Source organism: Sphaeramia orbicularis, chromosome 19, assembly GCF_902148855.1.
Source record: "Sphaeramia orbicularis chromosome 19, fSphaOr1.1, whole genome shotgun sequence".
Classification (NCBI taxonomy): Eukaryota; Metazoa; Chordata; class Actinopteri; order Kurtiformes; family Apogonidae; genus Sphaeramia; species Sphaeramia orbicularis.
Window position 1 is genome coordinate 26,763,858 of NC_043975.1, and position 15,260 is coordinate 26,779,117.

A 15,260-nucleotide genomic window follows, 5' to 3' on the forward strand; every position below is an offset into this window, starting at 1 on the left:
CATCATTTAGAGCTGAGCCAAAACACACCAAAACAATTCAGAGAGGTCCGGAGGTGACTACATGTACTGGAAACTGATCCATTTATTGAGAAATACACACATACTATTGTTTTCAACACTGGCTGGCTCATTTCTAAGTTAAATTGAATGATTTACAAGCAACAGCCTCAAAAACCCTTAGTTTACCCATAATCAAAACAAATCCAAACCCAACCCTTACCCTTATATTAAACTAATCTAACCTCAAAACGAGATCTGCACATAAAATCTCCTTTTTATCAGAATTGGGACTTGGAGCTGAGTTTCATCACGTGACATATTTACATCCTCATAACATAAACATATGATCATAAACAAAGCCTACATTTCCCATCCACACATGTAATTGTAAACACACTTTTGCACAATACTGTACTTTCCAAAGGAGGGGGGGGGGGGGGGGGGCAAGAAAAGAAACGCAGTGAGTGTCGTGGGAGGAGTTTGAGACTACAACTGGCTCCCCACGTCGGATCATAACAGTCAAAGAGACCGTGGATCCAAACTCCAGGAGCGGATGAATGGAAAGTGACGCACTGTATTTCTATTATTTTGGCCGATAATGTGAGAAATCTACCGCATATTTGTCACGTTTGACCATGAACCCAGCAGAGGGAACCCAGCAGATCGGACTTGCAGCGACTTTTTGCAACTTTTCCTCGGGTTTGGATAATCTGAGATGAAAGTTTGACGCATTTCACCAAGAACGAACAGGTATGCAGAGACTTCACCCTCTATGGCTCCTGCAAACTTAAACTAAGGTGTAGAAGTTGTTTTATCATTGGATGGACTGCATGATCACGCACTGCAAACATCCACAAGTCCTTTCAGATTCTCTTCTTTTTTTTTATGTTTAATATTGAAAGTGTTAATGAAAAGACATTTTTTCAGTATGCACAGCATGTACTAAAGCATGCATCTGGAACACGACTGATATATGGTTTAAGAAATACCTGCACGAGTGCATTTTTGCACTTAGTTTCCAGCTATTGATCAACTTCTACTGTGTCTGCAGAACTCCACTCCTGTATTTTTACTGAGGGATTTCTGCAACTTCTACAGTCGTGGAAAAAAATATTAGACCATCAAAAGTCATCAAAAATAATGGTTATGCAATCCAGTACTAACTCCTGTGTGTATCATGTGACTAAAACAGACAGAAAAGAAAACATGGAATGACTAAAAGCACTGTTTTTGTCAGTACAATGCCATAGATATTGATGTAAGAACTGAAGTGATTTTGGTTATTATCAAGAAAACATGGACATTGTCTAGATATCAGCTCTGAAATTAAACTCTTATGAGCTATTTTTGTTATTATCATTATATTTATCCAAACAAATGCACCTTCAGTTGTACCAAACATTAAAATGAACAAGAAATTGAAGAAAACAAGGGTGTTCTAAAAATTTTTCCCACAACTTCTATACTTAATAATAACTGTTTACTTAGGGTATCTTTGAGAAAATCTGTTGCTGCTATGTTGACCAGGGATTCCTATCTCAATGGGACCTTTCTGAATAAATACAGGATCATTTACAACAGGGGTGTCAAAGCCATTTGAGTTCAGGGGCCACATTCAGCCCAATATGATCTGAAGTGGGCCAGACCAGTAAAATAATAATAGTGATAAAACAAAAATGACATAATCAAAATGTTTACAACATGATCAACCTAAAATATCTTAAGAAATATAAGTGCAATTTTAACAACATTATGCTTCAGTTTATCATTTACAAATATGAACAAGAAAAGCACTCGGAGAGCGCAGACCTCTGCCAAGGCAGATCACCCCCCCCGATCACCAACAAAATTTAATTATTTGTTCCTTGTGCCAGTATCAACATTTCCTGAAATTTTCATCCAAATCCGTCCATAACTTGAGTTATCTTGCACACGGACAGACAGACACACAGACAAACCTACGCCGGCTAAAACATAATCTCCTTGCTAACAAACACACAAAGCAAAGTGATCACAATACCTCCTGACAGAGGTAATTACAACTTACAGATCACAGTGGATCTAAAAATACACCAAACATTTAGTAACAGACAGATTATTGTTAAAATTTCACTTACTTCTTTTAAGATATTTCAGGTTATTCACATTTTTTGTTAAAGGGTAGTTTCTAAATGTAAATATTTTCATGGAATTTGGCTTTTTTACACTAAAACAAAGAGAAAAATCTGTAGTTGTTATTTATAGGTTATTATAAAAGTATTTTACTGATCTAATGCACTTGGGATCATATTGAGCTGAATGTGGAACCTGTACTAAAATGATTTTTAATGTCCTTGATTGTTAATATCTTCAGTGTAATTTTTGCATTTCACAAATTCATCCCACAGACCAGACTGAACCCATTGGTGGGCAGATTTTGGCCCACGGGCCGTATGTTTGACACCTGTGATTTACAACATAAATTATCTTATGTGTATAATTTCTATTATTATACCAGAGTTTATCAGTTTATACCTGTTGTTTTGACATTTGTGTGTTATGTGTCCATCTAAATCAAAACTGTTTGAGTTCTTTATCATTAACACATAAAGACCCAGTGCTACTTTTGTGGCAGTTCTCAAAATAATTTTTCTCTCTATTTAACCTGTGATTTATCAATATTTATTATAATATTATCTCCTTTATTTTGCATTTTTTCATTGAAGCTCAAGTAATATCCTATATTTAATTTACCGGTTGTCTAGATGTTTATCAAAGGTCAGATTAAAGTTGATGATTATCATATCAAAAACAAAGGAAACTGAAGAAAAAGTTACTTTTTCAGCAAAGATATCAATAGGTGAACACAAAATCAAGTGTCTCCATCCACTGTCATTGATCCAACTCCTGGGGTTTTACTGGTGAATCAGTGTTGTAGAAGATGACGGTGTTTCCACGTTCAATACGAAGCCTCTGAACGTCCAATTGGGTCATATCTGATGACCATGAAAAGATGACAAACTGTATTTTACACCAATTATTTACATGGATTGATAGGATTAGTGGATCAACAGGTATTAAACAGTTTAGATCAGTGATGGTTTTGGTCGACGATGACTGTTTTGGTCTTTATGGGTTAAGGTAAAAATGAAAAATTGAGTTTTACTTAGCAAAGACTCCAGTAAGTGATTTCTACCCTGACGAGAGCTGCTTAAAGACTAAAGATGCTGTTGTCTTTTTGTAGTAGAGATCTCAGGTGGTCAGCATGTCCCTGTGGATGATCCTTCCTCTCAGTCTGCCTGTCTTCATCATCACAGGACTATGGGTTGTGTAAGTAACTCAGTTCATTAAGAAAAATAACCTGTCATGTGTAGGAAAACTGCAAGATAAACGCTCATGTGTCTGTACATTACCGGGTCAGACTGAGCCACAGTGCATTTCATGAATGTACAGACGTGTCCTTTTTTGGAAGGAGACACTAATGGCCTGCTGTTTTTTCTGAGTAGGAGTACAGTCATCCTTGAATTCCACCTAGTCTGTCTGGTCTGTGTGACCCTGCATTTTCCCCTTTTTAACTGTCACTTAACCACACACTGCAGTTACGTCTGCCGCTCTTCACATGATAACAACCTGCTTCAAGAGCGGCTTTTATGTTGGAAATGAGCTGGCAGAGTCATTCTGGTGAGGGCCTTTCAGCATCTGTCCCAGTGCCGGTGGAAGCCAGCAGGTGGTGGGACCTGCTTTAGTGCCATTCATTAACTATCATAAATGGCATCTGGAACAGTCTTTGTTGTGAAGTGTAACAGAGATTTTATTGGTTCATTTTTGCAATCCAGTGACTGAGCTCAATGTAAAGCAGATTTGATACTAAACTTCATTCTGTTTTAACCTCCTGAGACCCAGGAAATGTCAGCAAAGTACAAGCTTTTTTTGTTTTTTATTAGATAAGTGCCTATATTGGAAACATCATGATGCAACAGTTTTTTCAGATGCAGTTTTTAAAATTTTTATGGAATGTCTTTTGTGGTAAACACTGCTCTTTTCTTTTCTTTTTTTTGTATAAACTCTTGTCCACAAATGTGGACAGAAAACCCATAGCTGGGTCTTAGGAGGTTAAAATAGAAATGGAATACTTTTGGATTTACTATATACTATACTATACTATACTGTGCTATGCTGTGCTGTGCTGTGCTACACAAAGCTATACTATGCTATGTAATGCCATGCTATACTATACTATATTATACTGTACTGTACTGTACTGTACTATACTATACTGTACTGTGCTATGCTATACTATATTATACTATACTATACTATACTATACTATACTATACTATACTATTCTATTCTATGCTATGCTATACTATACTATACTATACTGTACGATACTATGTTATACTATACTGTACTATACTGTACTATACTATCCTATCCTATACTATACTGTGCTATGCTGTGCTATGCTATGCTATACAAAGCTATACTATGCTATGCAATGCTATACTATACTATACTGTACTGTACTATACTATACTGTACTATGCTATGCTATACTATATTATACTATACTATTCTATGCTACGCTATACTATACTATACTATACTATACTATACTATACTATACTATACTGTGCTATACAATACTATACTATACTATACTATACTATGCTATACTGTACTATACTGTACTGCACTATACTGTACTGTACTGTACTATACTATGCTATACTATATACTTTTTGCTGTATAGTTTTAACAGTGTTTCTGTTTCTGACCCAAGCAATGCATCAGGTATTTAAAAAATGGCAGTTCATTTCTTATTCTTTCGTCTCCTCTTGGTATTTGTGTAGAGGAGAAAGGCCAGGGCCGCACTAAGTACTTGTATAAGTCTATATTGATGTTAAAATTAGGTGATTTGGTGCAGGACCACCAGGTTTTGTAACAGCTTTTCCTCCCAGGTCATCAATTGGCTGAACTCTTAAGGAAAATTCCACTCATACTCAATACCAGGTTTCCAGAGTGGATAACACATCTTCTGTACTCTCCTCCATTTCCACCTTCCACCTTCACCTTTTTAGGAACTTTTGCATAATATGCCAACAATTTTTTTGCTCAACATGTCACTTCTACTACTGCTTTTTTCGTAATTTAGCTGCCGTACATTTTGATATACTTTGTACATTAAATTATCTGTATTTTGTAATATAAACTTTGGTTCTATGCTAAGCAATTGCAATAAAATGTCATTCTTTATGCACGTGTTGTATTCTGAATGACAATAAAGTCTAACCAGACATGGGGTTATCATCCATCCATCCATCCATCCATCTTCCAAATCACATAGTCCTCATAAGGGATGCAGGGGTCCCAGAGACTATCCCTGATACCAGCATATATTGTGTCAGGTAAATATTTTAAGGGAATCTAACAGAACAGTGACAAACTGCAAATCTGGGGTCAAATGTTTGTTTTGTAGCAGGCACTGTTTTCAGAATTAGAATAAGAATACTTTATTAATCCCAGGGGGAAATTATTGGGTGTTACAGTCACTCCATTCAAGAAGAATAAAAAGTAGCAGGAAAGAAATTATCAATACAATAGAAAAAAAAAATACAATTATATATATATATATATATATATATATATATATATATACACACATATACACACACACACACACACACATATATATACATATACATACATACATACATACATATATATATATATATATATATATATATATATATATATATATATATATATATATACACACATGTGTGTGTATACGAAATATACAAATATGCATATTAAAACACTGAGACACAAAATTAGAACAGCAATTTGTACAATAATTACTAGACAATATATTATCAATATGATAATTGAAGAAATATACATAAATAAGTGAGCAAAATTATAGTTGTGTGTCATTATAACTATGTTTAAAGAATAGCACTGTATACACTGAGCTAACCCCTGGATAAGCCCAGCAGGTTGCACACAGTAGAGCAGGTAATTCTGCTAAAATGTGCAGTGCACACTGAGAAGGTGAAGTCACTCGTAACTTTACACCCAAACTTTTCCACCAAGCGATCTCTGGATTGACTGGTCTTTTATTTTGTCTTCCTGCTGCTGCCTGAGTGGATTGACAGTGTCTGCTCTGTAAGCAGCCTTTCACACTCTTGTAAAGACAGTGCAGGAATTTTTCACACTGGGTCTCAAGAGCTTTTCCTGAAGATGAGTCTATAATCCCGCTGACAGTCAAACTGGGTGTTTTCCCGACAGGTTAATGGCTGTTTGACCCAAAAACCTGTGGCCTAGACACACTAGTATGTTGATGTTCTTACAACACAGGTTTTAGTAAATACACAGCCTGAAAAATCCTTTAAAAGCTGCTTTTGCACATTTAACCTCATATAGCAGATCCCATGTGCCTTTTTCCAGGACTTTTAATGTTATCACTGTTTATTCATGTAAGGACAAATCAATCATATTGACTTGTCCCTTAAGTACTAATCAATCAAAGGGTTTTGTTTGTTCGATTTGTGTATCTTAACTTGCATCTTCATGCTGCAGTGAGAAGTTTTTATGCCTTAAAAGGAAGTGATTACATAGGTTATGACAGATCTACAGGGTCTGTAAAAGTGAGCATGAGATAATATGTAAAAACAAAAGACCAATCAAAATAATTACTAGAGGAATTGCTGTGATTCTTCCAAAGCACAATAAACCCCTGTTGGTCCTCTCATCCTCAGACAAATGGTTCTAGTGTGTTTGTATATAATGACTCATCTCATGCTTGGGTCTTGGCTCTGTATTCATAGCAGTGGTTATTGTGTAGTTGACAGTTTTAAGGCACTTACAGAACAGGAACAGCTCCTCTGGCGTCAGTGGAAGTTAAAATACACCCACTTCTGCGTACATGTGTAACTAAAAGTAGCAGGCTCAGTCTGTGAGAGCAGTACGGTAATTAATGTGACACCCCAAAAAAGATCGAAAGCTGGGACTGGAATTAATCGTACTTGAAGTGATAGTTCTTTCAAATACTCAGCAGGCGATGCCATCCTGCTGGTTCAGTCAAGGCTTAAAACCTTTTGAACATGAATAAATAGTAAATGTAGTGACGGTAATGCTTGCAGACATTGTGTAAAAGATTAAATAGATCATATTAAAGCCCTACTAATGAAAATATGATGTGTTTTCTGTCTTCTTTTTCAACTGAGAGTTCATTTCTGTGAATAAATTTTCCTCTTTTTTAATTCTGCAGATATGCGATGGCCTTGTACAACCAGCACGTCTGTCCTGTGAATAACTGGTACGGTAAACACACAAACACACACAAACACACACACACTGTATGCCTGGATGCAATTCATAGTATTTAATGGTGTCTCAGGATTTAAAACACTGTTATAGCACACAAGCTCCACAAACTAGATGATCTAAAGTGCTAACAAATTATAACCAATTCACCAAACACAGTAAAGAGAATTATTTATCAAAGAAAAGTCATTATGCACTTTCGAGTTTAAAGAGTTAATCGCTAAGAGGTTCAGACTGTAATTCAGAGGTGCAAGTATGTTTTTAGAATCTACTCCTGAATGTACTGTTGCTTTTTTGCTTTTACACTTGCAGTATTATAATCTCATACTGTGTTGTTAAATACCAAAGCAAGTTTATTATTCACGTTGGTACCATTCCTCATCATAAAATGCATCCATTTGTCAGTTTCCAAAAAGAAGCACTTGTTTTTTTGAAGTAGCATGAGCCAAAATCAGGGGCCAAAGCTGTCTGTGCTGTTATAGGAAAGTCACATCCAGAGCATGTCTAACAGGATCAGATCAGCTGGTAATTACAGCTGTCAATCACATATTCAATCCTCTATGTGCCTGAAGACACTTGTGTTTACATAATATCTGAGGATCATTGGGTAGATTTTCTTCAGCCTAAAAAGACAGGAAGGACCTCATATCCTCCCAAGACAATGTGAATTACAATATTGAAGTTTTGGCCATTGAAGCTAAAATACTATTAACCCTGTAAAGCCTGAACCATTAAATCATTGACAGAAAATTCCAGTTCTTTGGTCCCTCTGAACAACCCAGTTTTTTTTTTTTTTTTTTTTCAAATATCAATTTCCATGTATGAGTTTCAATTTTGCATCATATTTGATACATCGGGTCTCAATGCTCAAATATTATTATTTTGAACAAAAAAAACATAATATAACACAAACATGTCTAACAAATTGGTAATTCCTTTTCAAAATTAGCAAAGTTCTTCCTCCTTCATTAAAGGTGGGGTGCAAGATGTTTTCCTGGAGCATTTTTTACTATATTGCTTAAAATCCCCTTCACATCCTGATTACAACCAATTAATTAAATGCTCTAACACAAAAATTTAAAAAAAATTGTCACCTGTAGAACAGACAGGACTGAAAAAAACACCAATCATTTTGAGCACCCAATTGAAATGATTGAACGGTGATATGTCTATCAAACTCAACTGCCATTTGTCCCTCCCCCCTCCCCCCTCTGCACGTACCCCTCTTTGTGCATGAATCGTGCATTCTCAGAGGTTGGAGCACTTGTAAAGGAAACAAATCCAGAGCCAGAGCTTGGCTATATTAGTTATATTAGGATGGAAAGTTCACCAGCAAACTGTTTTGTCACTAACATAAATCACTAGGAAATGTAACGTTAGCCAGATAGGTATGAATTGGGGCTGTTCTGTAAGAGCGGGGGTGTTGGAGTAGCCCCCTCCGTGCCGGGGGGGGGTGCTGTGGACTCTGGTGGCTGTGGTGCCTTCTTTCACTGGGGTCTGCTCCTTTCTGGTGGGTGGGGGTCTCTGCTGCCACGATGGCAGTTGGCCCGCTCCCACTGGTTGGGATGTGGCGCTGTGTCGCTGGCGCCCGGTTGCCGGGGTCAGCGGCTGCCTCCTGGTGCGGATGGCTCCCTGAGACAGCACCTCCTCTTTTACTCTTTTACTTTTACTTTCTGGTCCTCTCGTGCTCAGTTAGTCTTTTTAAATATGTCTGTGCTTGTGGGTGTGCGTGTGTGTGTGTGGGGTGTGTGTGAGCGGTTGGGTGGGTGGGTGGGGGTGGTACTGATTTTTAAACTTATATGTAAAGCACTTTGTGCTACATCCTTAATGTATGAAAAGTGCTATATAAATAAAGATTTATTGATTGGAGGAGACTGAATGAGGTATGCATAAAAAAAAGGGGTTTGGACTTTTGAATTAAATATTTTCAAAAAGTAGCTGCTCAAACCGTTTTTCTAAGATCTCGTACCCCACCTTTAATAACAATCTTGTAGTGTCACTGGAAAGGCCTCTGGTGAACAAATCCCTCCCCCCTAGTGGATTATCTGTGTATTGCATGTATCTAATTGTATATGTCAGGTTTTTCAAGAAAAAAAATCCCTCTGATCATGTAGAGGGCTTCAAAACTCATGTACCAAATATGATATGTTTGGTGTCATAGGGTTAAGCATTGCATCTTTAACACCTCTTGAATCCTGAGTAGTTGTATAGAAAGTCATAATCCTGCACTTTAATGTGGCATAAATCCTAAAAGCTCCCATACTGATTGTGAATAGTTACCACATGTAGATGCCTGCTGTGAAAACTGTGAACAAGGCAAATGGAAAAACACCTCTTTCTCAGCTGGTTTGTTTATCTAGTATTGATTCAGGAGAAGGTAACTCATTGTAGGTTCTTTTCGTGTGAGGAAATAGCCCATCTTTTCTCACCTACACCAACAGGGCCCCACTTTCCACTTCCTGCCTGGCCTGTCAAACCTAGAGACGAGGTGAAAATAGGGAGTAGACAGTAAGAAAATAAAGTGGTGTGAGGGCAAATAGGAGATAGTGTTGGCATAAAGACATAGTTTATATAAGTGACAGAGGGAGTGAGTAAAGTGATGGTAAAGGTGAGGAATGCAGATTGATCGCTGCAGATGAAGGGAGGAATCAGGCCTCCTGTCAGAGCAGCAGAGAAAGATGCTGATATCAAGTGACTGCTTTGGTATGTGAAACATTAACAGCAATTTAAATGACCGGCCAGTTTTATTACAAAATATGAGCATTTTTCTACTTTGTATATCAAAGAAGCCAAAGTATATCATTAATAATCTTCATTATCAGTATGATCTTAAAAAAAACCCAAAAAACTAATAAGCAGGAATTTATCTGAAGGTTTTTGTTGGATAAAACCACCTGCATAACTGGTGTGAACCTGCAGACAGTTCAGTCCACTTTAACCTTTCAACCCCTGAGACATTATTCCAGATAAACATACTGCTCTAAATTTGCGTCTGTTTCTGTTCATAAAAGCTGCTGTGAGTGTTTGCTTGTGTTCCTTTTCTGTACTGGTTTTGTTTTACTGTGTGTTTTAGGGTCAAAACAGGGTGGAATAACAGAAAAAGACAATGAGAGGAATTGAAGTTTGACAGGTTTTTACTAAATAATGTACTCAGAATGTACATCAATAAGAGATTTAGGATGTTGAACATGAACTGTGAACTGGAACACACTGAACAACAAGTATTTGAATTTTCGCCCAGTGGTTTTTGTTTTGGGGCTCTTTTTTTCTAAATGAGTTCAGCTGCTTTTTGGCACCGTGTTGAACTCTTAAAAGCAGTTACATGGTCAAAACTCGGTAAAAACACAGTAAAAAAAAAAAAAAAAAGGAAAATCACAACAACACTGCAATGGTTAAAACAAAAAACAACAAGGAAATGTGTAAAAAAAAAATAAAAAACTGAGCATGCTCAATGGCAAGAACAAGGTTTATTCTGTCAGCATGTTTTGGAATTTTTACTATTGAGCTAATTTTTATGAATATTTAAAATGAATCATACATTCAGAATGCTCACCACAGACACATCAGGGGCTAAAGGGTTAAAGCTCTCATTGTATCAGTTGATACTGTATTATAGAACTGCATTTGCATCATATATTTTCAATTAAAATATGACAAAGCAGGTGATGCACAGTAAGTTTTCTTTGCAGCCTGTTTTGTCTCATTTTTCCGACTTGTTTTCCACCTGTGATTTCTGCAGAAACGGCATTTAGATCCTGATCAAGTCACAGTTTTGCAATCCAAAGATCACATGCAGTGAAGCGTTTATTCAATTAGACATGATGGCACCTTTCACCTAAATCTATTTGAGGTTAATTTTCTACTGCTGTTTGCGTAGAACTGTAGCCATGATTACCTCAAAAGTGGGAGGTGAAGGTCAGCCATTAACAGAGTTTTTGCAGGTTTAGAGGTTTAGTTCTCTTATTATGTGTCAGTAAATATGACCAAAAATGGTGCTTATGATACAGTATGAACTTTAAACTAACAGACTATTATAGGTCAGTTAGCGTCAGAACATGTTCATATTCTTATCTTAACTTTCTGTTCCCTTTTTAGGCTTACAGTGCTTAAAATGTCTGAAATACTGTATAAATACCCTCAGTTAACATGAAAGTAACACAGTAAGAAGGTTAGGCGTTCAGTCTCCAGTTGGAACAGGGACTTTTGGTGGGAAATTTGTATTTTTGGGTGGGTTTCCTCTAGGTCAGAGGTGTCAAACATGCGGCCCGGGGGCCAAATCCGGCCTGCCAAAGGGTCCAGTCTGGCCCTTGGAATGAATTTGTGAAATGCAAAAATAGATATTAAGAAATTAACAATCATTTTAGTTCCGGTTCCACATGCAGAGCAATCAAATCTCCAGTGGGTCAGACCAGTAAAATACTATCATAATAATCTATAAATACTCACAACTCCACATTTTTCTCTTTGTAAATGTAAATATTTTCATGTGTTTACACTAAAACAAAGTATAATTTCACAAAAATTATGAATTATCTGAACAAATGTGAAAAACCTGAAATGTCTTAAGAAAAATAAGTGCAATTTTAACAATATTCTGCCTGATACTAAATGTTTGGTGTATTTGTAGATCCACTGTGATCTGTACGTTATAATGAATATGTGGAAATGATAAACTGAGGCAAAATATTGTTAAATTTACACTTATTCTTTCAGTTTGTTCAAGTTATTCACATTGTTTGAAAGGACAGTTTGTAGATGTAAACATTTTCATTGTTTAATTTTACTTTTTTCACTGTAAAATATAGAGAAAAGTTTGGAGTTGACATTATTTATATATTATTATGTTATTATTTTACTGGTTTGGCTCTTTGCAGATCAAATTTAGCTGAATGTGGCCCCTGAACTAAAATGAGTTTGACACCCCTGCTCTAGGTCCTTCAGTGTCCCCAACCATAAAAATATATGTAGACCAGGTTAATTCTCCTGTCAGTGCCTCTGACACAGGTAGTTGTTTGGATCTTTTAAGATTACAATTAAAGAAACATTATGTAATACTAAATAAGAATTACAGTTAAAAAGCCAAAAAAGAAAAAGTAACAAAAGAGGAACAATGTCCTGAAACAGTCAGAAAATGTGGATGTAAAGTTTCATCTGTAAGTCTGAGATGTTCTGTGATGTGACAGAAACAAAAGACTTTATGTCTCAGAAAAGATTAAAGAAATGTGAATATGAATATTATTTGATAAAAATGTAACAGTATGTGATGTTGACTGTTTTTTTTTTTTTTTTTATGATCCTGATAGCTGCCTCGTCAAATCCTCTGGCAGGACATTCTGATGATTTAACAGATCGGTTCAGTTTTATTTATTATCTATTTACAAATCAGAGATTCACCTCAATGGGCCTTACAATCTGTTTCATGTACAACACCCTCTGGACTTAGAACCTTGGTTCAAATGAGGAGAAATGACCCCCCCCTAAAAAAAAAAAAACCTTTAATGGAAAAAAAAATGTTAGAAATTTCAGGAAGAGCCTCAGAGGAGGGATTCCTTTTCCAGGATAGACTGCAAAATAAGTGTTGGGTGTACAGACATTTGGATAAACAATGAGATTTATTAATGTTTGTGCAACAGAAGGAATGTGCATGTAGGAGCATTCAGGAACGCAGCTGGTACAAAAGCTGGACTTCACACCTCCTGCCACAGAACCTAGACAAAGGACAGGACAGCTAAGACTGAAACGGGCAATAAAAATACTGATAATATTGTAAAACAGAAACAGGGCTCCTCTTAAATCCAAGTATTTTCCTTTTATGAATAAAGGCAGAGTGTCTGTAAATCACATTAGTGTTTATATATCTTTTATGAGCCGTTTGACGGTGGATTTTTATGGTGATAATGTTGAAAAAGTGAAATAAATTAGTAATAACGAACAGCGGTTCTGTGTATTTTCTGGAGGGAGTCAAAAGTGGCTCCGATTCAGACAGTATACACATGCCTGCTGACCACAACATTTGATTATTTTCCTTTCACAGTACACTTGTGCAGTTTATCTTATGTGTTTTTTCAGCTCTGTTGCAAAATAAGGTACGTGCAGACTGAACTAACTGTGTCCGTGTGTGTCCACAGGCTTTATAATGAGTCATGTGAGGAGCAGCTTCCATTTCAGAGGGGTCCTGTACTGTGCTGCACGCTGGATAACATACCCCTCATCAGGTCAGTGGTTGAATCCTTTATCACAGAAAGAGGTATTACAGGAATGTGTTTAATTTATCAAAACTACAACGGAAAACATTCATATTCATGTGTCCGTTTCTCATGGAACTAAACAATTTCACATCTTTTTTTTAATAATCTTTTTTAGAAGGATACATTTTCAGTACACATGTCCTCTCAGTACAGGACTAAGCATGTCCAGTTTTCCAACTAACAACAAACAAAAACTTAAACTAACCCCCCCCTCACCACCACCACCACCACCACCACCTTTCCCACCCACATTCGTCCACATTCACTTAATTAGACGTATTATAGCTATTCTATTCTGTTATGTTTTCTATAGATGTTTTATCAAAGTAAGAAAAGAAAGCTCTAATGTATGTAAAATTTCTCAGTAACAATGGCACATTTTTAGCCCTTTATTGGGCAAGTGACTATTTTTGGTCATTTCCACATACATTGCAAGACAGTGACAGCACCAGTTAGAGTGAGGACAGTGAGTCAGTAACCTCAGGTCCAATGTGGTCTACAGGGTCTGTAAGGTCCACCTCTGCATGAACAGTGAGGGTACCTGCTTTGTTAGGTGCCATGAAGTAATGGTACTAACGTTTTAATGTTCGATAATACATGTTCCTTTCACCTTACATATGTTTTTCTTGTATTATAACCCCACCACCCAAATGGGACTCAAGGGGTATTGTTTTTGGTTTGGTTTGTTTGTTTTTTTGTTTGTTTGTTTGTTTGTTTGTTTCTTAACACTCTAGCAGCAAAACTATTGGTTGAATTCATACCATACTGGGTTTATAGATTGCCAGTGACCCAGAATAAATGTGATTACATTTTGGGAAAAGTAGGTCAAAGTTCAGTTTTTTTTAGGAATTTTTAAAATCTTTTTCCTCCTCCCATTTACTTATAATGGATGAAATTTCAAGTGTCTATTAAAAGATAAATTTTGTTTCAGTTTACTTCAAACTTGGCACATATATGGAGGCGATCAATATGATAACATCAGCACATGCATAGACATGATGACATCAGCTGGACTGATGCCAAAATAAAGAATAGAATAGACTTTATTTGACATTTGCACAGATACATACTGTAGCAATATAGGTACATCGGAATTCTTGTGCGTTTCCCTAAGAAAAAAAAAATGCACAAGAATTCCGATGTACCTATACTGCTGCGTATCTGTGCAAATAGCAAATAAAGTTTATTCTATTAATAAGTTACAATATGTGGAAAGGGTGGGGTTTGATGTGCCTGGCACCACTTCTTGGATTTTTTTTTTTTTTGCTCTTTATGGGTAAGGAACCAAATATGGTAACTTCATTGACCTTGATTTTCTGCATAACAATAAAAAATTTTGAAAAATTTCACAAAAGTCATAGTCTCTTTATGTCCTTCAATAACACACTAAGGTTAAAATTTTGAATTTCAGAGTATTTCTATGAGTGCACTATAAAATGGTTAACAATGAATATCCTCCATTGGTGCTATTGTTTAAAACCACAGTTATAAATCAATGACAAAATCCATCGAGGATCCTCTTTCACCTCAAACAATCCTAAATAACGCAATTCAATCACATGATATTGAATACAGACTTGCTTGGCTGATTGTGCTGTTGTGGTCTGTGGTTTCCGCCAGACATTTTTCTATGTTCTGTAGCGTCTGGTTTAGTTTTCAAGCAATAAATAGTCACATTATTTCTGCTCCCTTTAAAACTCTTTT

At 36.3% G+C, this 15,260-nt stretch overlaps 1 protein-coding gene across 2 annotated transcripts in view; it reads left to right on the forward strand.

Annotated features, from left to right (window-relative positions):
• Positions 1–529: 529 nt before the first annotated feature.
• The window catches only part of LOC115410319 (transmembrane protein 150A-like), a 35,965-nt gene continuing 21,234 nt past the window's right edge, over positions 530–15,260 (forward strand). Inside the window, exons 1-4 of one of the 2 annotated variants that reach the window (XM_030121924.1) lie at positions 530–750; positions 3,224–3,309; positions 7,253–7,300; positions 13,437–13,523. In XM_030121924.1, coding sequence (XP_029977784.1) covers positions 3,245–3,309; positions 7,253–7,300; positions 13,437–13,523 — 200 coding nt within the window. In that variant the 5' untranslated portion in view covers positions 530–750; positions 3,224–3,244. The remainder of the gene's footprint in view (positions 751–3,223; positions 3,310–7,252; positions 7,301–13,436; positions 13,524–15,260) is intronic. The other variant, XM_030121925.1, reaches the window with a different exon arrangement.